At 53.4% G+C, this 25,581-nt stretch overlaps 1 protein-coding gene across 1 annotated transcript; it reads left to right on the forward strand.

The window, feature by feature from the left end:
* The first annotated feature begins 1,040 nt into the window (after positions 1-1,040).
* Positions 1,041-20,229, forward strand: GDF6 (growth differentiation factor 6). The gene is made up of 2 exons (XM_075549466.1): positions 1,041-2,264; positions 19,036-20,229. The coding sequence occupies exons 1-2, from the start codon at positions 1,133-1,135 to the stop codon at positions 19,986-19,988; spliced, it is 2,085 nt and encodes a 694-aa protein (XP_075405581.1). The 5' UTR covers positions 1,041-1,132; the 3' UTR covers positions 19,989-20,229.
* The last annotated feature ends 5,352 nt before the right edge of the window (positions 20,230-25,581 follow it).

Raw genomic sequence — 25,581 nt, forward strand, 5'->3', positions numbered from 1 at the left:
ACCATGTATGCTTGTTGGGCCATTTAAATGAAATAGTCAACATAAGGGGCTTAGAACTCTGCCTGCTGCACACCTTTCTCTGGGTATTACCTGAGGGAAACTGGCAAACCCCTGACTTTAAGAGAGCTCAGGAGAGTTAGAGGGATGAAGGGTCCAGGGGAGCAAAGTCCCTTCCCATGAAAGCAGGGTGTGTGGTCCCCAAGGATGGACCATCAAAGAGAGGAAAGTCAAAGGGCAGGGCAGGGAGGGGCTAGTAAGAAGGGTGGGAACAACATCACCACCACCAACAGTAACCAGCAGCTTGGGACAGGGAATATTACTTAGGATCAGATCAAACAATAACTTAAAGCACAATGTAAGAAAGGAGAGAGAGACACTAGGCCAGGGACAGATTCTGCTATGCTGGGTGGGGGAAGCTCCCAGTCACTCTGTGATGACTTCTTAGTTGACAGGCCCGTGACAAAATGTCTCTTCTTGACCCTCCTTTAGAAACAATCAGTGAAAGTGACAATAATAGCTTGAGGGATGGTTATTAGAGGACATTTCATGGTCATGCCTAAGAACCGAAGAAACGTCCAGGGTCACTGCCAGTCCAGAGCAGTCGAGGGGGCACTTGTGGGAGAGAGCGGGCTCTGCTTGTTCCACCAGGGTCTCGGGCTGAAGGAGCCAGGCACTGGGCCGGGAAGTCTAAAATCAAACCCAGACCCGTGCCAATCCTGATCCGAGTCATCCTGTGGGACCCTATAGAACTGCCTCAGAGTTTCTGAGTCTATAAATCTTTAGGGTGGCTAACCTGGCTGCTAGATGAGGGGGGAGGGGGGCAACCGAGCGCTTCGCCACCGCGCCACCAGAGTGCAGCTGCTGGGCAAGGCCCAGCTGAGGAGGAACAGACTGGGGAAGAGGAGCTGCAAGGGGGGGGGGGGCAGGGAGGAAAGGGTGGGGAAGCGGAGGGAGGCTGGAGGCGGCGTGCAAGAGCAGCCGGCGGGAAGAGGGGGTTGGAATTCTCCAGGAACTTGGGGAAGGAGGAAGTACTGAAGGAGAGTGGGAAACACGAGGGAGAAATTGGGGAGGCAGCGGAGGCAGGGGGCAGGCGGCGAGAGGGAAGAGCGACCAGCGCGCCGAAGAAAGCGAAATGAAGCCTGTACGCGAAGAGGCCTGCAGCGGAGCGCAGCAGAAGTTTACATCGAACCAGGCTCCGGAGGCTCGTGCCCTTTTCCTGACCTCGAGGGTCGGGAAGAGATACCTTTTCCTCCAGGAAAGCGGTACCCACCGAGAGAACGGGGCATTGGGTCCTGGGCCCTGCTCCGGACGCTTCGCTAAGGGCTGTCCCCAGGCCCGAGAAGGACAGCATCATGCACCCACGGTAGCCAGATTGCAGCCTGCGGCCAAGGAGACTGCCCCAAGCCGTCTCTGGGCCGCCGCTTCCTTCCTCCCAGGCTGGGAGGAAAGTGGCGGCGCTGGCGAGGCCCTGGGGCGGTGCTGCGCTGCAGAAGAACCCGGCCTCGGAGAGGGCCCGGGGGCTCGGGGCAGTTGCGACAGCCCCAGCCGGCCTGCAGCCAGCTCAGCGCGGCCACCCCGCGGGGGCGCTGCGTCTTCCTGCCTCCCCGGCAGGGCCGGAGGCCCCTCTCCCCCCACCCACACCTCCTGCCCGCACCGCCGGGACTCTCCTCCCACCCTCCGTCCCCTCCCCTCGCTGGCCCTCCCCTCCCGGCAAGGGGCGGGAGGGGGCGTGGCGCGGCCGGGGTTTCTGTGGCTGCGACCCGGCTCCGCGCACTTGGCGTCCACGGGAGGAGCGGGGCCCCGGCCGCTGTCCAGCCGCGCCCGCGCCTCTAGCACCCTGCGCCTCTGCGGGTCCTGGAGCCTCAGCCGCCCGCTCGCCATGGATTCTGCCAGGGTCCTGTTCTCGGCCGTCTTCCTCATTAGCTTCCTCTGGGATTTGCCCAGTTTCCAGCAGGCTTCCATCTCTTCCTCCTCGCGGTCCCCCGAGAACCCGCGGGACCGCAAAGACGGGAAGGTGCCTCCGGCGCCACGAGACAGTGCCTTGGACTGGGCGTCCACGGAGCGCCGAGAGCCCCAGCGCGGGCGACCGGAGGAGCCCGGGCCGCTGCAGCCCCGGGCGCAGGAGCTGCGAGTGGTGCCCCACGATTACATGCTGTCACTCTACAGGACTTACGCCACCGCCGAGAAGATGGGCATCAACGCCACCTTTTTCCAGTCGTCGAAGGCTGCTAACACGATCACTAGCTTTGTAGACAGGGGACTAGGTAAGTGGCAGAGGACACCCCGGCTCCCCTCGTCCCGAGGCTCCCAAGCCAGGGTGCAGCCCGGTCTCTCGCCCGAGGCTAGCTCTGAATTCCCGGCCGCCGCGCGCCTCTCTCGATCTCTCCCGGCAAGGCTTTCCCGAGCTCTAGAAAGTTTCTGAGTGCGGCTGAAATTTTATTCGCCGGGCTCCCTCCCACCCTCGCTTCCTCCCTTTGCCCCTTTCCTTTCTGTCCCTCTTCCTTCTTCCTCTTCTCCTTTGCTGGGGTCCGGGTGGCGGCGGCTGCTTCTCTGGTGGGTGATGGAGGAAGGGTGGATGGAGGACGCGGGAGGTGGCAGGCAGATGGCCCGGGTTGGAGAGGGACCGCGCAAGCGGCTGCGGGACCTGACGAAACCGCTGCCTCTGGTCTGGGGCTGGTCGGCTCTGCGGGGATGCGGACTTGAACGAGCCCTGCATAGGAGGACGGTTATTTTCCCCCCAAGGCCGGGACAGATCCTTGCTTCGGGAGCCTAGCGGTCTGTGTGCGCCTCTGTCGCCTGAGCGCTGAGTTTATCAGCGGGCGGGAGCCCAGAGGCTCTCGGCTCCGCCTGCTGCGGAGTCCCCTCACCCAGCAGCTCGAGGCCGCAGCTGGAGTAGTTTTTGCAGACAGCAACTAAGAAGGAGGGCCAAGCTAGGAATGGCTAAGTCGGACGCCTGCTTGTACTTGGGTCTCCTTGAGTGAAGGGGTGTGCGCAGCCACTTTCTCAGCCAGGCAGCACCCATCCCCGTCACTTCCACCAGGGCGCTTGCTGTCGCAGGTGTGGGTGCTGTCGCAGGTGTGGGTATCTGCTGGAAGCCCTGGAGCCTGCTCCTTGTCTCTGCCCTGGCCAGTGCCTTCGAGAAAGCCTCGTTGTCCCTCTGGTCCCAGACGCTGGGAAGCGATCCACAAGCGCCCCAGGCGCCTTCCCAATACTGTGGGAAGAAAGTCGGGAATGGAAGAGCAAAAGACCCGGGAGCAGAGGGGCAGGAGACGTGAAGAAAAGGAGGAGGGGAGGGACCAAAGTGGAATCTAAGCAACTGTCCTCTCAGACTTGGCACCCACCCTCCCCTTCGGTGGGTTCCCCAACCTCTGCCTTCCAGATCTGGGAAAGTGGGGTCCCTGGAGGCTTAAACGGAGGAGGTTGCTCCCCCCCACCTCCTTGGGCATTTGCAAGCTTTCCGAGCACACGCCCTCTGGCTTCAAAGCTCCTGGCCTCCTCCCTGAAAGCCACCTTCCTTCTGGGCCAGGCTCCTGTCTAGCTGGGCTCCAGGCTACAATCTGAGGTCGGAAAGGTTCATGAGCTGCTGAAAGGCCCAGAGCGCAAATTACTGCCGGGTGCTTGACGGCATTTCAGCACTGCTTCACCTAAGCAAAGACACGTGGTCTTCCCAGCACCGCACGTTGCCCCTGCCTTGGCCTGCCACCTTAGCTGTTCCCTCCACCCTCCCCCCAAGTCTCTGGGTGCCCTCTGCCTACTCAATAAGACCCACCCTCACGGAGAAGAAACCCCAGACCCAGGTTGGCTGATGCATTTTCTTCACCCCAAGGGAAATGGCCGAAATGTCTTCCTCACTCCCCACCCCAAGCAGATGCCCCAAGCAGTCAGTCACTGTGCCCAGTGGGTTTGATACAGGACCAGAGGTCCCGGAGGTGAGCCCACAGTGAGGGGGAGAAAGGGTGGGAGTTGTGGAGGTTCCAGGTCCGGTGCTAATGCAGATTCACTTCACCTTTGCTGTGGCAAGTCCCCAGGACACCTCCTGTCCAAACTGGGACAAGGTAGAGGTGGGGGCTGGGGGCGGGACTGGTTGCCAGCTCAGGCTGTGAGATGGTGGTGCGGGGTGGTCCCCCCTGTACCCTAGCCAAGGTCTCCAGGCCAACCAGACCAAGTTCTATCCTGGAATGCCTTTCTCCAGGTCCCAGCATGGTGGCACACCCAGAGGCGACACACAGCATGACCATCCAGGCTGGCCCTGCTTCTCCCTGCCCCCAGGTTTCCAGCAGCCGTGAAGAAAGGCTGGGAAGTAGCCGGCCCTAGGGGGGCGCAGGGGAGGGGGCCAGTGGTCTGCAGCAGCCCCAGCTTGATGAAGGGAAAGCCTCACTTTCCCTCTCACTGATTTTGATTTGATGTGTCACTGGCGGTGACCTCCGGCTGGACCTTCCGGGGCTTGCTTAGCATCGGACCTCTGATTGGAGTGTTTCAACTCAGCGATCTAATTGAGGGTTCATGTCATAACACATCAAACGGTGTCTAGTCTCCCGTGATGGAAGGGACTGGCCAGTCCCGCATCGCCAGCTGCAGGGCAGGACTTCCGTTCTTCTCACGTGGGGGTTCTTAACTGCCCCAGTCCCTCCAGCAGTCACCGTTCTGTCCTGCAGGAGGGTAGAGGACCAAAGAGCAGGGGTCAGCCTGGAAATCTTGGTGCCACAGGCTTGCCTCTGAGGCTCAGGGGTCCCTTAGCAAAGATAAAGACCCCGATGCCAACCCAGGCATGGGGCATGAGCAACTTAAAGCTTAGGTACTTTCCTCACCTTGTAGCCCCCCCAATTACAGAGCTGCTTAACTTTTAGAACGAATGAGGAGCACTTTGGGTTTAGAGAGACAGTGACTTCTTTAACGCTCACTCTACACCCTAACTGGTCTCATTTTGCTGCCATCAAGTCAATGCTGATTCATAGTGGTCCTCTCTGGGTCCCCAGGATGGTAACTGCTTACTGGAGAAGAAAGCCCAGTCTTTCTTCCGCAGAGCTGTCCATCCAGTGCTGCTGTCAATCTCCCTGATGGCAGCCCAACACCTCACCCCTTCACCACCAGGGCTCACACAACTCCACTGGAGGAGATTTTATTGCTAGGTCTTTTTGTCTTTGGAAATATTAAGTATGTCCTTCCTGTTTCATCTCCAAACATGTAAGCCTAATACCATGCATGAAATATCTCATGTAATTCTCCCAACACCCCCTGGGGAAGATTCTATGATAGCCGCCTTTATAGATGAAAGAATGCAGACCCAAGCTACTCAGGGCTTCTTCCCTGGTAGGAAAGGAAGTCCCACTGGGTCCTAGAACCTGCATGCTTGTTGTGGCATTATGAGGATTGAGTAGAGGCCAAAAGAATGGCTAGATTTCCTCCCTGTGTCATCTCCCTCTACAGAGACCCAGGCATGGGGAGGGATGAATGGGTGAGGCTTTGGGTTTAAGGATGTGAATTGGAGCTGTGCCAACAACAGCGGAGACTTGGAGTGACCATGCAGACCGCTAATCCCAGTTTTTTGAAAATGCCCCACATTTTAAAAGGTGTTTTTCTTAAAAAGGTTTCTGGGTCCAGGAAGATGAGAAAGTGTCAGTGTGCTGGTCCCATCTCAGGATGGATGCAGACAAAAGACAGCACCTCAGAAAACTCATTACAAGGAGGCCACTGGGAATGGGGCTTTGTACCCCTAGACCTGGGGCTGAGAAAGCCAAGCAATTAGAACTAAGAATTCAGAAGGGGGGGAGCAGTGCAGCAACAGCCACAGAAGGACAGAGAGCAAGAGAGAGAGAGAACAAAGCTAGGGCTAACTAGTTATAAGTGCCACATAATTGTAGCAAGGGAGAGAAAGCTCTAAGGACAAGGAAACCTACAGGAATCTAAGAATATTGCTGTGAGACAAACGTCCCAGGAGACAATTTTAAATAAGAATACTCTTAATCAATGTATTTATTTACTGTGGTCCGTGGAAAGGAGGCCGTAGAGGACAAATAATAACAAGTGGAGTTGGGGCCGTCCTTGCAGAACTTCAAACCTGGAAATGGCTCTCAGGATTGCTGGCTGCTGATTGCCAGCCTCCCCTTTTACCTTCTGGGTCCCGCCTACCTGGGGATTGCCCTGCTGTGGTGGGCTTCCAAGGGCTGCCTGAATAGTTCCCCCCTGGGGAGAAAGTTCCTCCAGGGATAGAAGCGTGTTTTTGCCAAACAGCGGGTTTCTGGGAGGACCCAGCCCGCAGAGTGGTGTAATCAACGCAGCCGAGCTTTTGCCCGGACCCTGTTGTCGTTGGCAAACGGAAAAATGAAATATAAGCAGGGAAGTATTTTAATGGGGATGGAGGGAATTCACAACTGTTAATTATTTGGTGACCTTGTATTCGATTTGTTTGAGTCCCTTATAAAAACACTAATGCAGACCAGACGGCCAAGTGAGGAAGCCGGGCAGAAGGTTCCAATCTAGGCTTTACTTCCCCGGAAAGAGGGAACAGTCCTGGAAAAGGTTTGCCGCGTTGCGTGCACGTGTCTGTGAGAGCGTGATTTCCCGCAGACCCGCCAGTGCGGGCTGGCGCCACCGTCGCAGCCCCTCGTCCTGCTCAGAAAAAAAGCTAAGGGAGAGGGTGGGAGACTTAAGCTAGAAACTGTTCTGGTCCTTTGACTGAAATAATTAAGACATTTTTAATGTCATAAAACCAATCCTTAACCATTGTCCTGTTGTTAAACATCAGCCTTATTGCTAAATATTTTATTGCTGAATCTCTGTTCCTAAGACCTAGGGACTGACTGCCTTATAAGCGAGAATGCCTGATGTCTTCTGCTCCGCACCGAAGTCTTGCCGGCTTTCTGGGCGAGCTTCTTAAACTGAGGGGCAGGGAGGGAGCCGGGAGTGGGCAGGGGGGCTCTCTGGCATTGGGGAGTTTGCGAGGTCGAATTGCCAGTGGAAGAGGGAATGGATGGGAAACGTATTCAAACAGCCTCTTCGTTTCTCACGTTAAAAATAAAAATCACCAAGCCACAACATATGGCAGGTCTTGTGAATCCCCCCACCCCACCCCGCGACTGAATCAGGACATTAAAGCTTCCCCCTTTGACCTGAGAGGCTGCTTATCGCGTGCCCCCCAGCCTACCCCGCATTGATGGAGATTCCCGCGCCACCAGGTAGTCGAAGCTGGAGTTCTCCAGGTGCTGAACGGAGAACTCTTGGCAAATTGGTGTTAACTTCCTGAGTGGGTTTGAGAGGGCAGGAGTAAGTACCAATGGTCCTATCGAATACCACTAGGTTCAGGGGAAAACGTCTCTTTCCTGTCGGGACCGCTGTTGGTACCAAACAGCCCAGAGCAAACCAACAGTTACCCAAAGCACCAAATCTCTGGGTGCTGTTCAGGGAAGCGAAGTAATCAGATCATCGGATCGACTGTCCCTTGGGTATAGAATAAACCGGGGCAAACGGTGGTCTCTAGACTCTGGGACCCATCCGAGCTGAGGCTTCGCGACGGAAGTAGCCACGTGGGTCCACCGCGCCATTCCGTGGCTTTGAGTCTACCACTGGGCTTAAAGCCCCCGCTGTTTATTTTGAAGCTCAAAGTGGGTAAATGGTGTCTCCTGTTTACAGGAATGAAATCGGCCCGCGTCCGCCTAATGGGTTCCAGGATCGCCGTTTCTGCCTTCCGGGACAGTCCATTAGCGCTGCCGGGGACCGCAGGGCTGCGTCGCCTTGGTGAGGGGGCGCAGGGCTGGCCCAGGGCAGGCGGGGGGCAGTGCGGGCCAGCGTCCTCCCCGAAGCGCGCGCTGCGCCCGGAGTGGTCGGCGCGCGGGGCGGGGGGGCGGGGCGGGACGCCGTGGAAGGGCCGGCTGGCAAGCGTCCGGGATGCAAGGTGGGCGGTCTCTGCGGCCGTAGGGTGGGGATCTGTATTAGGCCCCCTCCCCCCATATATTGAAATAAACGTAGGAGCCTGGGAGAATCGGTGCGGTTGCCTGGCCACCTTGGGTTCCAGCGATGTTGGGGACAGGCTCAGCCACCCTTCCCAGACGACTGCCGCGCGACGCCGGCGGGGAAACCGCGCGAAGCCAGCCCGGGCTTCGAAGGGGGCAGGGAAGCCGGCAGCCCTGCTTCCGCAGCCGCCACAGCGAGTCTCGCTTGGCGCTCGCGCGGCTTTGCTTCGGGATGCAGACTCCAGTGGAAGTGGCCGAGCGGGGTTGCCGGGTTCCCTGCCCCCTTCGGACGCCGCCCCCCCGTAGAGCACTTCAAAGCGCAGGCCACCGCCGCGTAGCCCCCGCCCCTTCCGCCCCGCTCGGGGCGACTTCTGAGGCGGTTGAATTTGGAGCGACTAGAGAAGCAGAACCCCATACACCAGGCACCTGTTTTTCTAATTGTGACAAACCCAGAAGCCCAATAGCGTCCCAATGCTTGGCATCCCGGGCTGTGGCTCCCCCTTGCCAGGCCATTTTGCCTCCCAGAGAGCCCGGGTCCTGCTTTCAGACTCCCGCGTGACAAGACTAGTCCTTGGTAGAGGAAGGCTGCTAGCCTGGCCTCCAATGCGCGTTGCTCCCCAAGGGCCACGACCAATGGTGGATGTGGGGGTGGGGGGTACGTGCTTCCTGGGCGCAGGGAGAGCTTGTGGCGGGGAGGCTCTCGGACCCCACTTGGAGCTTCCTTTGGCGTTTCATCCGCCTGGATGCCACCTCAATATGTGAGCACCTGTGTCTTGGTCGCGAGCTCAGGGTGGGTCCCGCGGTAAAAAGAGAGCCACTGAAGAAAAATCCTTGACCTTGGCTTGGCTCGCCAGACTTTCTCGCCGCTCGCCCCAGTGCGCTGCAAACTCCCTAAATGCTGCTTCGTAAAAGCGTTTGCTTTGTGAAGCACCTCCCTCCAGGCTGGGGCCAAGCACTTGCAGAAAGGGCTCGCCTGGGTCTGGAACCCCAGGGGGCAGACCGAGAGGCGTGGCTTTTCCAGGGCTGGCTGCAGAGTGGGAGGATTCAGGTGGGTGGGCTAAGCACGGGGTGCTAAGACTAGTCTTTCTCTGGAATCTGGGTAGATCGCCAGACCTGCAGGGACCCTCATAGTCCGGGAAGGTGTCTCTGAGAACCAGTGAGAGACCCACGTTGGGCCTCTCTGGAATGAAGGAAGAAGCCAGCCAAGACAAGCGGGGCACACTGAGAAGGCAATGAGACAGCCTGCAGAGGGACCCTGGAGAAGGGAGGGTGGAAGTGTAGCACCGCCCCCCCCCCCACAGAAGCAGACCACGGGCACCTTCTTGAATGACTCCTGCTGCAGCCTGCACAGTTGTTCACAGCTAGGAGCGCCTCCTCTCTGTCCACACGCGTGGCTCCTCCAGAAAACATCATTGAGCACAGAACACCTTCTCTCCATAGACCTGGCAGGCTCCGTGAACAGAGGTGCCCCCCGCCCCCACACCGCAGATGGGCACCGAGATGAAGAGTGAGGTTCAAGGGGAATTAATCCCCAGACTCTCTGAACTGGCCAGCTGAGAGGCTAGAACTGGCTCTGCCCACCCACCCACCTCACCCCTAAAGGATCGCAAAGGATGGAACCTGCAAGACCTGGCCTGGGGCAGAGAGGGCCCTTTTCACCAGCCGCTGTGGGAGGAGGGCAGGATAGATTTGGTGCTGCAAGACTGAGGATCAAGGCAAAGGGGAGAGGAGTTGTCCTTCTATGGTCCTCAAATGAGGAGGATCAGGCAATGCCTGCCTGCTTGCTTCAACCCATCGCTTTTCCTTCTGTCACTTGGAGAAATCCTGTAGAGAGAAGGAAAACATAATCTATCCCCCCGGAAAGAAGTCTGTGGACGGCTGCCCCTTCTCCTTTCTGAGTAGATAGCAAAAAGAATAATAATTGTTATTGTTATAATGAATGTCTGCATTCACGGAGTGCTTCTATGTGCCATACAGTGGCCTGTGCTCCCTCTGACCTTGGCAGAAACCTTAAGAGTCAGGGCTAGGCACCCCCATTTTACAGATGAGGAATGTGAGGCTGGGAGGGATTGTCTTACTCGCCCAAGGTCACCCAGGCACTAAGCCACAGATCAGGATTCAGATCTATATCATGTGGCTTGAAAGGCTCACTGTCTGTCGCAACTGCCATTTGCAGTGTCTTCAGGCATTTCCCCCACCCCTTATCTCAGTTGTAACCCCTCGGGGATTGAGTCACTATTTTGCAGGTGAGAAAATGGAATTTCCTTGTAAATTCTTGCTCAAAAACACAGTTTTGGGCATTGCTCCAGTTTGGCTGATGAAGAAGTGAGTAACTCTTGAGGAACAGGGATTGGTGTCTTCTAGTGATGGGTGACCTCAAAGAAATGGGGCCTCCTCAGGGTCAGCCAGCACAGACAACAAGGACTACAGGGTCTGCAATAATAGCTAGTAGGACCATGCTGCCAGCCCTCCTGCTTCCTAACTTGGGCAAGTTACCCTTAAGTCCTCTGCCTCAGCTTCTCCATGAAGACAAGGGCACGGTAGTCAATGACATCACTAGCGTTGGTCTCACCCAGTATGGGAACTCACAGTGTCACTCCTTCCCCCCCACCCCCCACCTCTCCTCCATACCAGACCATTGGGCTATCCATTTCATCACACATGACAACTACAGTTGTGAATTGCTTCAGTGTAATATTTCTGAGATGATGTAAATCAACAGCTCTGAACCTGTGGGTCACGACTTCTTTGGGGATCCAGCGGCCCTTTCACAGGATTGGCACAATTTGTAACAGTAGCAAAATTACAGTTGTGAAGTAGCAATGCAAATAATTTTGTGGCTGGGGGTCACCGCCATTTGAGAAACTGTATTTAAGGGTTGCGGCATTAGGAAGGTTGAGAACTCTTGCAAATACTAACAATATAGCTGTTTTTTATACACTTTACATTGAATTACAACATGGTCAATTGTGGCAGTATTAGTAACAGACCAGTAGCCCTTTTGATTTCTCTCCATTTCCTTTAATGACTACTTCATTCCCAAGAAAGTTGAGACAGGTTCACATACTGATTACCATAATAATGTAGCTAAAATCTGACACAGTCAGCAACTATTAAAACACCAGCAGCGAGGGAGGGAGGTTTGTGTCCTTGAAGAGAGTGCTTGGAAGGTGTATAGCTGATGAAACCATGTGACCCAACAGCTCCCACTAGGGAGCATAGAAAAAAAAAACACACACCTCACTCATTGCAGGTCAATTCTGACTCAGAGTGCCCCTATATGCAGAGTAGGGCCCCACAGGGTTTTTTCCGTAGGCTGTCAATCTCTAAGGAAGCAGTCTTTCTCCCATGGAGCACATGAGAAGGTTCAAAAAGTAATTCAGGGTAGCGGGGAGCCCTGGTGGCATAGTTGGACTGCAGTTCAAAACAACCAGCTGCTCTTTGGGGGAAAGATGAAGTTTTGTATTGTGGCAAAGAGTTACAGTCTCAGAAACCCACAAGGACAGTCCTACCCTGTCCTTTAGTGTCGCTATGAGTCAGACCTGTCTGAGTTTGGCTTTGTTTTGGAGGTATATTAATACATGTAAGCTGGGCTTATGAAAAATGATCTGTTGTTATACCTAACCACAGGGCTGCTTTGATAAGAAGGCATCCTTTTCTGCGGGAAGATTGCAGGAACATGTTTGCCACAGTCATTTTGGTGTCACTGCCTCTGACAGTGTCACCTGGAGTGGTCCACCCAAGCCTTAAGTGATGACACTGAAAGGTGCCTTCAGTGGTACCTTTCTCTTAAGATTAAATGAGTTAAGATTTCCAATAATCATAGCAAGTCCTACATCAGGTAATTATGCGGGATGGTGAAGCAAGAGTACTGGGGCCCAGGCCCCTGGAGAGGGGGAGTTCTATGGATCACTTCTTAAGTCCCTCTGGTGAGGGTGCCCAGTCAAGGGCTAGCAATTTGCAAGTCTCAGACTTCATGGGGGGAGCCAACAGGTTCCACTCCATCCAGGGACATAGAACTCACTGAGCACAGCTTACCTGCAGAGGCTTTCACACCCCAGAAGAGAAAGGCTCCTATCTCACTCTTACTCCCCACGCATCCCTGCTTTGGGAACTTCAGGCTAGTGCTGAGGATTTGGGACTGTGAACCCAGCCAAGAATTCTATCCTCTATTGAAGAAGTAGAAAAGAAATTCCTAGGACACCCCCTTGTCCACCCTGTGTAGGTTGCACTGATGATAAAAGTGACTGTCCTGTTTGCTCCTAGGCTGGGCGCCAGGGGTCCAGTCCGGGTATGGCTGCGGAACTGGGGTCATACCTGGGAATTAAGATCTTCAGAAGTTGCCCCTCCTTAGGGCCTCAGTCTCCTCCTTTCACCTTAAGATAGATCTTGGAAGCTTTTGGTGAAGATTCAGTGCCCGAGAACTTTAGAGTGCTGATCATGTGTCTGTGTCCATGCCCAGGCCCAACACCAACTCCAGTGCCACATTCTCTAGATTCCCAAACTATGCTGATCAAAGGCATTGCCTGGGAATCTGGCGAAACTACAGATCCCTGGGCACCTCCCACTAGGGACCAATTCCCTAGGTTGCCATGGGAGCCCAGAGAACTGCTAATGGAGCCCAGGGCCAAGGATGGGGAACTAGGTGTTAGGCATTCACCACTGCTGTGCTATTAAGACACCGGTGCCCTGGAGTAGAATTCTGACTCATGCCACCCACTGCTACTGAGCTGAACTTCCCTGTAGCGTTTTCCAGGGTGTCATTACAATTTAGAAATCCCCATGGGGCAGTTCCAGGAGAAAGGTGTGACTTTCTACTCTCATAAACAGTTTACCTGCTTAGAAACCCAGAGGCTGATCTACCCTGACCTACATGGTCGCTGTGAGTCGGTAGGGGCCCTATGGCAGTGAGTTTGGTTTTACTGCGTTTCTGGCAGGGGCAGTTCTGTACGACTCTGCGCTGTACAGGGTCGTCCTGAATGGGAGTCCACCCGAGGGAACCCCAAAGCAATAACAGCCTTTTTTTTTTAAAATGAGAACAGATCACCAGGTCTTTGTCCTGCAGCACCTGGAAGCCGCTGGCTTTCAAATGAGCGGATGAGGCAGGGGCCTGGCAGCTGTGAAGGCTGGAGTTGGTTTGTAATCCTGTATGGCGTGTCCCCTCGTTCCTGCATTTTTCCCCAGTGGGGATGGGGTGAAAAATCTCCGCTGTCTTCTTTTTTTTTTTCAATGTAAATTGGTGTTTTTTTAAACAATTTATTGGGGCTCATACAATTCTTATCACAGTTCATACATATACATACATCAATTGTATAAAGCACATCTGTACAGTCTTTGCCCTAATCATTTTTTCTCCTCTTTTCTTTTTTTACATTTTATTAGCGACTCATACAACTCTTATCACCATCAATACATATACATACATCAATTGTATAAAGCACATCCATACATTCCCTGCCCCAATCATTCTCAAGGCATTTGCTCTCCACTTAAGCCCCTTGCATCAGGTCCTCTTTTTTTTTTCCCTCCCTCCCCTTTCCCCCCTCCCTCATGTGCCCTTGGTAATTTATACCTCGTTATTTTGTCATATCTTGCCCTATCCGGAGTCTCCCTTCCCCCCTTCTCTGCTGTCCCTCTCCCAGGGAAGAGGTCACATGTGGATCCCTGTAATCAGTTCCCCCTTCTTTTTCTGACTCACCGCTGTGGAGTCCAAGAGTTGATGCTTCTGCGGGTGGGGCTGGGCTAGGGTGGTCCAAGGTCTCAAGTGACAAACTGAGAGCGCCTGAGCGGGGACCAGCACCGAGGAGCAGAGCATATGTGGCCTGAGTGACGTGCAGGCGGGGGGTGGGGGGGGGTGGGGGTAGGGGGGGGACGGGACAACGACGACCCTCTGGAGGGGCTCAAAGTGTGCAGCACTTGTTTGGGGAGAATGGGACCCTGAGTCCACCTCATCCCAAACGAAGCGGCCGGTTTTTAGAGACCCCGATCCAGGGTGGCCTCAGCAGCTGCTCCCTGGAGAAGGCGTCGTACCCTCGTCCCCCCACACCCCGTGGGCCAGGAGGCGACTGTCCTGCAGGTGCGCGGTCAGGCCCCTGGCCGCCCTCATGGGAGGTGCTCGCTAGTTCTGTGGTGCCGTGAAAAGCGTCACTTCTGCAGCCTCTGTGGTTCGCTTCTTCGCTTCCTGCAGCCACGCACCGGCCCCGTGGACCGATGCTTTTGGCTTTCTAAGCCACGTTCCTCGGCTTTAAAGTGGGCGACTATCACCTACCTCGCCAGCGTTCCGCTCTTGTCCTCATATCCCTACATACATGTTTCTCCCTAAACAAACACAAGGAACCCTAGTGGCACAACATCCTGGCTAAGCCTTAGAAAACCCCACTGGAGGCAGTTCTGTGCTGTCACTTGGACTTCCTGGGAGGAGAAAGATCGACTGGACCCAGGACAGGTAACAAGATGGAGAGAAACAACACAGCGGAAGCACAGCGATGAGCTACCCTCAGTCCCGGCTTTTACTTAACTCAGAAGAGGATACCCTTTTCTTCAGATCGGAGGGGGGAGTTGTCTCCTCACCCTCTTTTATTTTGACCCACCCACCAGGGAAAGTGAATGAACGCACGTGGATGAGCTCTAACTGGGATGAATGATAGGTCTTAGCACTCAACCGACGTCGACGCAGTTAACTGGGTGTGAAGTCAGCTCAGGCCAGCCCGGTGGATGCAAATGAAAAGCCAACAGCCCGCCCCCCACTGCGGCGTCCCTGATCAACTTCAATGCCAGGACTACTGAGCTGGGTGGAGCTCTGGGAGTGTAAGAAAGTGCCCTCGTGAGATCTGGAGGTGGAAAGTGCTTGTCTCTGACGGAAGAGATGGGACGGAGGGTGACTTGATGACCACAGCCTTGGACTCTATGGGAGCTGCCTCTTGCTGCCTGGTCAGCAGGCAGAGCACACGTGTGTTGGGGGGTGGGGTGGGGTGGGCAGTGTCTTAGTGCATGGCGGTGTGTGCACTTTCTGGGGAGGCTGCTTGCCCAGGGCGATTTCTCCAAGGCTGGGCTGCAGAGCAGGCCCGGGCAGGTGGAGAATGTGGGAACCAGAAGCAGCACAGCACAGCCATGTCCAGGGACCGGCTGCTTAGGAGCTGAGGGTTCTGGGAGAACTTGGCTGAAAAGATCCAGGGGTGTGTTGCACTGTAACTGCAAGGAGTGGATAGGGTGCTGGGAGCGAGTGACTTGGCTCTAGTCAGTTCTGCCTCAGACCCAGCCCTGGGGCCTTGGACTTTGGAGGATCCAGTTTATCCCTCCCCACTAAGGAATCCAGGAAGGCCTGGAGAAAAGTCCAGTCAGAACCTGCACCCGTCTTCTAGACCCAAGGCTCACAACGTCCAGCTTCCTTACCTCAGCACAATCTGCCTCACCTGCGAGCAAATGAAAAATGCATGTCATGGGCCCGACCCCAACACTGGGGGCGGAGCAGGATTTGCATTTCCAGCGAGTTCCTTTGTGGTGCTGATGCGGCAGGAGCAACTTTTTTGGACAATTCTGATACCTCAGGGGCTGAATCTACTGATAGCCACTGGCAGCTTTAGTGGTCTTGTGAGCTGCTACTCTGTACCCAGGTAGCTGGGGGTGGGGGATGAGGGGCAGGGTGTCACAGAGTTCTTGCCCAAATAGCCCTAAATCCTCTTCCTAGGCATATGTACCTTTTTCAATTAATCTGCCCTCCCAAGACATGACGACACCACTGATGGCCAGGCTCCTTGGAAGCCTGGACCTGTGGGCTGGGTTGTCTCCCAGCAAGCAGAATAGACAAGTGTGGAATGGAGCTGGTGATAGGAAGAGAAGCCCCAGATGCAGGCTGACATTCCCACCTGCACTCTAGCTCTGGAGCTAAGCAATGAGGATGGTTTTGGCAGAAAGATCATCAGAGATCAGGGGTCAAGGGATCAGTAGAGCTCCCGATGACCACCATTCGGGTGACAGAAATGTGCCACACCTGTGGAGAGCAGCCTTTTATTGGCTCAAATTTAAAAAAAGAATGAAAGCAAAAACCTCCTGTGTTCCATGGGAGAGAAGGTGATCATTAATTATTCTTTACACCTGCCTACACGCTCCTCAGCCAGTGACTCTATTTCAAGGTTTTTAAAAGCAGACATGCAAATGGTTCCCTAGGGGACCAGGGACCCCTCCCCCGATTTTATTTTAAAGACCCCCAAACAAACTCATTGTCTTCAAGCTCATTCTGACTCATGGTGACCCCTTGCGTCACAGAGTAGAACTATATAGGGTTTGCTTGTCTGGGATCTTTCCTTTCTTTCATGGTGCCCCTAAGTGGGTTTGAAACACCAACCTTTTGGTTAGCAGTCAGAGCAGACCATCTGCATCACCCACAGACCTTTCAAAACAACAAACAAACTCATTCATGCCTTTGAGTTGATTCCAACTCGAGCGACCCTAAGGGCAGAGTAGAACTGTGGGTCCCCCCCCCCATGCACTGCCGGTTTCCGAGACACACACTACAGGAATAGGATGCCTCCTCTTTCTCCCCAAAGACCTGTAAGCCCTAAAAATTCCGTTTGGCCAGTATTTCCCCCTCCCTGGGACCTCGGCCACTCTTGGTAGACTCCAAGACCTGGACTACTGTGCGGCAATGAAGGAGCCTGGGATTGGGATTAAGTAGCCCCGTATGGATCTAAACCTCTTTTACTAAACTGTCTAATTTTGGGTAATTGACTTAATCTCTGGTAGCTTTGCTGTTCCCCTTTGCCAAATGGGAACACCATGAGCACCTACCTTCCAGAGCTGAGTTCATGCATAAAGTAAGGATTAACTATATGGTAGTTACTGTAAACATTTAGTTACTGTGGCAGGTGATGGCTTCCAAACCCAAAACTCAGTGCCATCCGGTTGCTGATGTGGACTCACAGCAACCCTGGAAAACAGGGTAGAACACTGCCTGTGAGACTAGCTCTTTCGGGGAGAGCGGCTGGTGGTAGGAACTACTGACCTTGTGGTTTGTAGTCTGTTGCGTGATGGCTTAGGTTTGTCTCGATCATTAAACTGCTAGTCTGGGGAGACAGAGGTGCAAACCTAGGGCCACAGACCTGAGACGGGGCAGTGGCTGAGGGTTCTCAGATGGGGGCTCCTTCTAGGGAGTCGAACTCAGTCACTCACTGCCGCCAAGTTGATTCTGACTTTTAGGAGCCCTCTAGGACAGAGTAGAACTGCTCTACTTGGGTTTCTAAATCTTTATAGGAGAAGCCTTATCTTTTTCCCATGGAGCAATTGCTGGGTTCAAACTGCTGAACTTGTGGTTAACAGCTCAATCGGTGGCCCACTGCGCCACCAGGGTTCCTGAACAGGAGTGGAAAGGTGCTCTGCCTTCTCCCTGGTTTTAAGATGACCCTGACCGGTTTGAAGGGTTTCTTGTCCATAAATCAACTGCCGCCAGCAGCCTTTCCCTTTTTCACCTCTAACCCTTTCCACTGCTCCATCTCAGGCCCGGGCTTGTGTGTGAGGACCGGGCAGCCAGCCCTGTGGTCAGCCCAGAGGGAACTGTGTGTGGCGGAGGCCCCAGACCCTGTGGCTTGAGGCTGCATCTGGATAGGTAGAGGCTAAGGTCGGAACCCTGAGCCCAGTGACACTTTTATTATTGAAATCGACCCAAATTTTACTAGCTTCTGGGGAAAGCTGGGGGCTTTGGGGATTTTTATATTTGCTGGGTTGTAAATATTTTATGGGAAAGCAGCCCGGGAAAATCTGGTTGGCTTTCCGCCTTGCACATTGAAGTGGGGCTGGATTCATGCACAAATGTATCAAAAAAGAAGTCCGGTTTTGCCTTGGTCCGGAAGAATTCACCTTGGATTTTAAAAGACTCTCTGCCCTGGGCTTCAAAACTCCCCTCCCCCCACTTGCAATAATAATAATAATAATAATAAATAAAAGATGAGTCTAGAAATTAATGGCAATAACAGGAGGATTTCAGATTGGGTCCTGGGAGGGGAGGGTCTGTGGAGTGAGTCATGGGGGTGGGGTGGGCGGTGGGTGGTTTGCCTCTAAGCCTCTGGGGTTAAGCTCTCTCTTCTGGATCATCTAGGTGGAGAGGTGCTCATTAGACTTCTGCAAGCCACCTTGATCTTCTGTTTTGTTGTCCAATGGTTCTTTCTAAGAATCTTTAAAATTAAAAAGACACACTTGGAAGCCCTCATTCTGTCTGCCTTCGGTTCAACCTGAACGCCCCAGTAAGACAACCTAATCGCAGCAAGGTTGTCTTCAGACCACTGGGTGTAAACTAGGACTGCATCTTTAAATCATCTTGGAGTTGGAGTTGAAAGGGCAGGGAGAGGGGAAAAGGCTAGCAGAAAACCCAATGCCAAAGCCCTGTGGTCTCCGGCCAAGTCTTGGCTTTGGGAGTTGTAAATTCCCCAGATGATTCTAATGCTCAGCTATGATTGGGACTTGCTGGCTCTTATTTTCTCCCTTGTTCGTGGTGCGCGCTCTAGGCCTCGCTTGAGCCTCCGCACTGTGGTGAATGAGATGGGAGATGGATGTGGGCATCCTTCCAGCTACTGGGGGGTAGGCAGGAGTGGGGTGTTGTTTGAAGATAATCAACCAGGGCCTTGCAATAGTGACTGTGCTCACGAGGCTACTTTGGATGCAGTGGGGGGTGGGGGGAGGGCCAGGCGGAGGAGGTGAAGTTTGAACTGAGACGTGAAGGATGAGGAGTCAGCCCAGAGCACGACTGACTCGTGGATGCAGGCCTAGGCTCTCCACCACAAAGGTCACCCTTGTGGTTAAACAGCTTCTGAAGGGGAACCCCGGGAGGCCGCCACCTCTCGGGCCACTCCAGTGGCCACCGACTTCCGGCCTGGACGGCCAGAGCTGGGCATGGGGAGGGGGCAGGCCCTGGTGCGCGTCCTCCCTGCGCCGTGGGGAGCCTGGGGGTGGTCAGCCGGCCTCGGGGCTGGTCAGCCTGACCTCCTCAGCCTGCCTGCTCCCCGCCCTTCCCCTCCCTCCCAGGGGGCCGGCCGCCGAGCACCGGGCTGGTTTCTCCCTTAAGTGAAACTGACTGTAATTATTTTTTATCTCGCAGACGATCTCTCGCACACTCCTCTCCGGAGACAGAAGTATTTGTTTGATGTGTCCACCCTCTCAGACAAAGAAGAGCTGGTGGGCGCGGAGCTGCGGCTCTATCGCCAGGCGCCCGCAGGGCCCCGGGGGCCGCGGGCCAGGCCGCTCCAGGTGCTGCTCTTCGCCTGCCACTCGCCCCTGCGGCTGGACGCGCGGGCCCTGCACCCACAGGGGACGCCCCCGGCCGGCTGGGAGGTCTTCGACGTGTGGCCCGCCCTGCGCCACCAGCCCCGGAAGCAGCTGTGCTTGGAGCTGCGGGCCGCGTGGGGCGAGCCGGGCGCCCCGGAACCCCCGCAGCGGCCAGCCCCCGACCTGCGGAGTCTGGGCTTCGACCGGAAGGTGCGGCCGTCCCAGGAGCGCGCCCTGCTCGTGGTGTTCACCAAGTCCCAGCGCAAGAACCTGTTCGCCGAGATTCGCGAGCAGCTGGGCTCGGCCGAGGCCGCGGGTCTGGGCCCGGGCGCCAGCGCCAGCGCCGAGGATGGGTGGCCGTCGCCGTCCGGCGCCCCGGACGCCGGGTCTTGGCTGCCCTCGCCCGGCCGCCGGCGGCGGCGCACGGCCTTTGCGAGCCGCCACGGCAAGCGGCACGGCAAGAAGTCGAAGCTGCGCTGCGGCAAGAAGGCCCTGCACGTGAACTTCAAGGAGCTGGGCTGGGACGACTGGATTATCGCGCCCCTGGAGTACGAGGCGTACCACTGCGAGGGCATGTGCGAGTTCCCGCTGCGCTCGCACCTGGAGCCCACCAACCACGCCATCATCCAGACGCTGATGAACTCCTTGGCCCCGGGCGCCACCCCGCCCAGCTGCTGCGTGCCCACCAAATTGACTCCCATCAGCATCCTGTACATCGACTCCGGCAATAACGTGGTCTACAAGCAGTACGAGGATATGGTGGTGGAGTCCTGCGGCTGCAGGTAGCGGCGCCTTTCCCGCCGCGGTGGCCACCGCTGGGGACGCCGGACTGCCGAGCCAGGAGAGGTGGTGGAGGAGGAGCTGAGGGTGGGGGGAGAACAGCCTGGACGCGTGGGGTGGGTGGGAGAGGAGGGAGCTCAGCACAGCCCGCCCAGAACCGGCCATCTGCCAGCCCAGAGGGCTCCGTAGGGATTTTCACACTTTGCCTGCCCGCCCGCCCTGGAAAAACAAGCCAAGGAGGATTTCATCTTTCTCTCTTTCTTTTACTTCTCTTCATTTTTGTGGCTTTGGGTTGCCCTGTGTGTTTCACAGGCTTTGAGAGGAGGTGGGGGAAGGAAGTCGTATGCCTGGTTTTTTCACCTGTGCTGCACCGGATTCCTTCGTTGGAAAAATCATTGGGAAAGAGAAACAATGTAGGAGGAAGGCTCACCTTTGACCACACCTTGAGGGTGCTGTTTTCCACCTGTGGAAAGAAGGCGCTGGCTTTCTGGCCTCATCTGGTGCTCTTCCAAGTAGAAAGGGTTCCCACAGGGACTGTGGAAAGGGAATTAGAAAAGCCAGCCCCTGGACAGGTGGTCCCAAGTGTACCACCCCTGAGTGTGCTCTAGGGACCATCCCAGCTCTGCCTTGGCCTTTCCCAGTATGACCCTCCTATGATTCCTGGAAGCTTTAGGGGCTGAGAGGGATGGGTAGATGCCACCTTTGTGGTTACCTTTTTGTTTGTTTTTTCCTCAGAAGGTGGGGAAAGGGGAGCTGGTATGGATGGAATGATAAGAATTGAACCCCCCTGGAGGATAATGAGAAACCTCAAGACCTGCCCCCCACACAGGGGCTGACACTGAGGTTAATGTGCCCAGGTAGGAGGTAACCCAGTGATGTCTGTTTCTAATGGATACCCACCAACCCAAACCAGGATTTGCCAAAGACCCAGCCATCCTGTTGTAAGAGGCAGGGAAGGATTTCCCCATTTTGAAAACAGTAAGGCCTGGATGGGGTTGGCAGTCTAACTAAGGTCAGAGGTGCAGAGGAGGTTGGGGGTGGGGGAGGACCAGAGGAGAGAGGATCAGGCTGGAGGAGGGGGAAGGGGGGAAGACTCCAGGGATCAGGCCAGGAGCTGGGAAGGGAAGGATGAAAGCAGACCCAAGTGCCTGCCTCTGAAGTTTCTTGAACATCTCTTGTCCCTCCCCTCTGACATTCCTGAAAGATTACCAGCCAGAAAGAGCCCAGGGCTTCCCCAAAAGAATTGTTTCAGATTGTAATTACAAGTTAGGCAATGTTTTTAAAACCTAGTAATGAAAAACTGTGAAAAGAGCAAAGTGTTACATTGAGCTTGGGGTGGGAGATGGGGACTAGGCCTTATAAAGAAAGGGGGGGGGCGGTTGACGTGGCATGGGGAGAGGGGTGGGATTCCAAACCTGTTGCCTTAGAGTTGATTCAGAGACAGGTGAGACTCAGTGACTCGGGTGCCCTAGGGTTTCCATGAGTGTCATCTTTGTGTGGAGGCCAATAGCCCGGCCTTCCTTTCACAGTCCCACTTGGGGTGGGGTGGGGCAGGGAGGACTGTCAACTTTTAGATAGCTGGTCAGTGCCAACCCCTCCAGCCTCCCAGGGGGCTCTAGAGAAGGAGACCGAGGGGGGAGAAGAGGAGAGATGGCCATCTTCTGAAGGGAAACCGGAGAGAGGACAGCCCCACCCAAATACCCATTCCCAGATGATCAAAAGCATGAACTCTACCCCAACCTGCACCAGTATTATTCTCAAACCTTGCTGACATGGGGATCTGCGTGAACGTCTCATCTTTTGCGTGTGAGGTGGTACAAACCAGGGGAGCTTGTACCAACCATCAAACAAACAGGAACGGCTTCTCTTTGGGGTTTTGTGCTCTCCCAGTCCACATACCTGTTGCCTGTTGGTTTGGGAGAAAGGGTGGGAATGCTAATGAATGCTAATATAAAATGCTAACTAAGAAAAAAAGACTTGGCCAGGAGAAATAATTTAAAATGCACATTTGCTTTGGATGCACTGCTGTCCTGTTAAAAGGTGTATATATTTGTTTATTTAAGGTGACTGACTGGAAGTGCAAGGAAGCGGACAGCATGCAATTCATCTTACTGTACAAAATGTTATATGCACTCAAACGTTAGAGTTTCTAATATTTTTAAAGTTTATATTCGAGTTGTACAAAATCAAGCATGAATCAGATGTTTCCTTCTCTCATAATGTTATCGTTTCCTTAACTATTATTACAAAATTTTAATTCTGTCTAATGGAGAGTTGTTTTTGTTTGTTTTTTTTTTAAGAAAAAGAAACCTGTCTACCTCACTATAATACAACTATTTTGCATCATTAAAGTTACCAGAGGTGAATTCATATTCAAAACCTTTTTCTTTTTAAACAGTACATCATTTCTGGATGATAATGCCATACTGTGTGATTAAACTCACTCTCCCCACCCCCTTTCCATTTCCTAGTAACTTGGCCTGGTTGATATGGAAGCTATTTAGGGGGGAAAAAATCACTTTCTCAAGGAATTATTGTTTCTAAAGGAGGGATTTTTGTTTCAATATGGGGCTGTCTGTCTGAAGAGGCCCTGATTATTTTTAAATCCATCTTGTAGAACACTGCACATTTTTGTTGTAACTCTTTCATAACTCTTCTTTGATGAAACCGCCATTCCCCAGATTACGGCCGTGTCTGTCAGCCTGGTGAGCGTGTGGTACAAGCAGCCCGGTGGGAACTGGGTGAGTTCTTAGTTTCTTGAATGTTGCACAAAGCAAGCAATGGGCCACCTAAATCAACCGAGATGTTGATAATCACTGTTTACATTTGCAAAGCACTGGAAGCCGAGGATGGGCGCTTTCAGCATTGATTCGCTTATCACCAATTGGATGGTAGAAGGTAAGACGTGAGTACTCGCTAGGTTACTGATACTCATTCAATAAACCCCTCAAAACTCAAATTCACTGCCATGGAGTTGGTGCCGACTCATAGCAAGTACCCTTATAGACAGGGTAGAACTGCGGGAATCAAAAGCCCTGTCCTTGTCCCTTGGTGGTCGCAAACTGTGTTCTCTCATTATGCCTCTCTAAAATGTCCCCATTTTGTCGACCAGAAAAGCGAGAGTCCGAGTGTTTCAGTGGCACACTTAGGGCCCTTTAGTCAGAGAGGGCACTTAAGGCTTTGAACCTGGCCCCTGAGCCTGCAGAGTTCACCGCTGTACACTGCTGAAAACCAGTTGACTCTAGCTCATGGTGAGCTCCTGAGTTTCAGAACAGGACTGCGCTCTACAGGGTTCAATGGTAGCAATTCATCCTTTGCAAGTTGATCACCAGGCCCTTCTTCGGAACTGCCTCTGGGAATACAATCCTGCCCACCCCACCCCCCCAGGTCACCAGCCCACTCTCTGATTGGCCCATGAAGGCAGTGTGGGAAATTTGCAGACAACCACAGTTAGTGGGAGCAGCCAGCTGGTGGAGGAGGAGCTGCTGCAGGTTCCCTGGTCTGACCCATCGTGGAGTCTGTGGAGTGTGAATCCTGGGCTACCCAAGCCCCAGCCCACTGCCTGCAACAAATTGATTCTGATGCTCAGCAATCCTTTAGGGCAGAGTAGGGCTACCTTACAGGTCTATGAAACTGTCTTAAAAAAATTTTTTTTAATGGTCTTGTAGACAAATGATATTGTCGTTTTAAAAAAAGCAGTTTTGTACTTAATCCACAGATCATATAATCCAACATTTCAATCACATGAAGAGGAATTGTACAATCATTACCCCAATCAATTTCAGAGCATTCCCCCTATCCCATGATTAAATCACCTTCAGTTCTAGTGCTCACCCCTTCCCACCTTCATTGTTTACTCCTGAAATCCCCTCCTCCTCCCCCTTACATCCTCTACAAACCCTTGCGTAAGTAGTTATTATGTGTGTACATCCACTCCTGTGCTTTACAAACTGCTAAGAAACTGCGTCTTTATGGAAGCAGACTGCCTCATCTTTCTCCCACAAAGGAGGTGGTGGATTAGAATCCATGACCTTTCTGTGAGCAGCCCAATGCTTAAAGCACTGCTCCCCGAGGGCTCCTTGACCACTGAGATGCCAAGGCACGTCTAAAACCCGTGTGGCAAAACTCAGTGAGGTCTTAGCTTTGGGAAAGCAATGTTCAAGGTCATTGCTGGGCATTAGTAGGATCTCTGATGTTTGCCGGGACTACCCTGGGCCTGTTTTTTTTTTTTTTTTTGACAATAAGTTTTGATAATAAAAAAAGATCAGTTTATAAATAGGCTATGCTTCAAGAGCCTCGTTGTAAGTGGGAGAAACATTTTCTCATAGAAATAATGCTCATCTGAGTCCCCACGTCATTTTGCAGAAGCTTAATTTTACCCAAATGGCATTTATGAACCGAAGCAGTATTGACTTCTGGGTTTGGGGCACAAATCATCAGGGGAAGTGAAAAATAACTTTTTTTTCCCCTCCTAGGTGGAAGATCTTTCCCTTAAATAGTTGAGAATTCCCTTAATGTCCCTACTCTTCCCTTTTTACCCCTAATCTATTCCTTCTGCCCTCGACTGCCCAGAGAACTTCTAGCCCTGTACCTGAGGGCCTGTCCCAGGCTTTCCTTAGGTTCTATAAAGATTTTGATTCTTTCCTGCCTTCCCCCCAAGAAGTGATGTTTCCCTAACTCAAGTCTTCAGAGAGTCACAATCTCCTTGAATTATTTAAAGATGGAAATATTGCCCAGCTCCTAACCTTCCTCCGGGCATTCGCTTTTTAAGGAGAAAATCTTGGTTAACTCAGACTTCTTGTGAGTGATTCAAAAAACATCAGATACTGTAGGACAGGCGTCCTCAAACTAAGGCCCGCCGAGGACATTTATCCAGCCTGCTGGGTGTTTTTGCCCCATTTGTTTTTTTTACTTCAAAATAAGATATATAGTTGTTTTTTAAAAAAATAACTATAGTCTGGCCCTCCAACAGGTCTGAGGGACAGTGAACTGGCCCCCTGTTTAAAAAGTTTGAGGACCCCTGCAATAGGAGAAGGGCCAACACTCCAGTCACATGCTTTACTTGGAGAGTTCTGTCTGAGCTGAGCCCAAACGATACAAGGACTGAGAGAGATACTTGTCATGGAGTGACTTTTGGTGTTTCTTGGGAGAAAAAAAATGACCAGTTTTATGATTAATGCCCAGTATGTTCAACCAGTTCAAAAGGAGCCCTGGTGACATACTGGTTATGAGTTGGGGCTGCTAACTGTAAGGTCAGCAGTTCAAAACCACCAGCTGCTTCAAGGGAGAAAGATGAGGCTTTCCATTCTCTTAACGAGGTAGTCTTGGAAACAGGACCAGTTCTACCCTGTCCTATGGGGTCACTATGAGTCAGAATCGACTCAATGACAGTGAGTTAAAAAACATTTTTTTGCATATTATATCAAAACATTGTGGTTAGCAGCCCAACTGGAAACCACCATACCACCAGGAATCCCTAAAATATGCTCCTTTATCCACTGCTTATTCCAACTCCACACCGACTTCACCCTCCTAGAACATGCCATCCAAAATACTTTCCTGCCATTTTATGAAACGATTCTGCCTTTACATAATTCTT

This window comes from Tenrec ecaudatus, chromosome 5, assembly GCF_050624435.1.
Source record: "Tenrec ecaudatus isolate mTenEca1 chromosome 5, mTenEca1.hap1, whole genome shotgun sequence".
Classification (NCBI taxonomy): domain Eukaryota; kingdom Metazoa; phylum Chordata; class Mammalia; order Afrosoricida; family Tenrecidae; genus Tenrec; species Tenrec ecaudatus.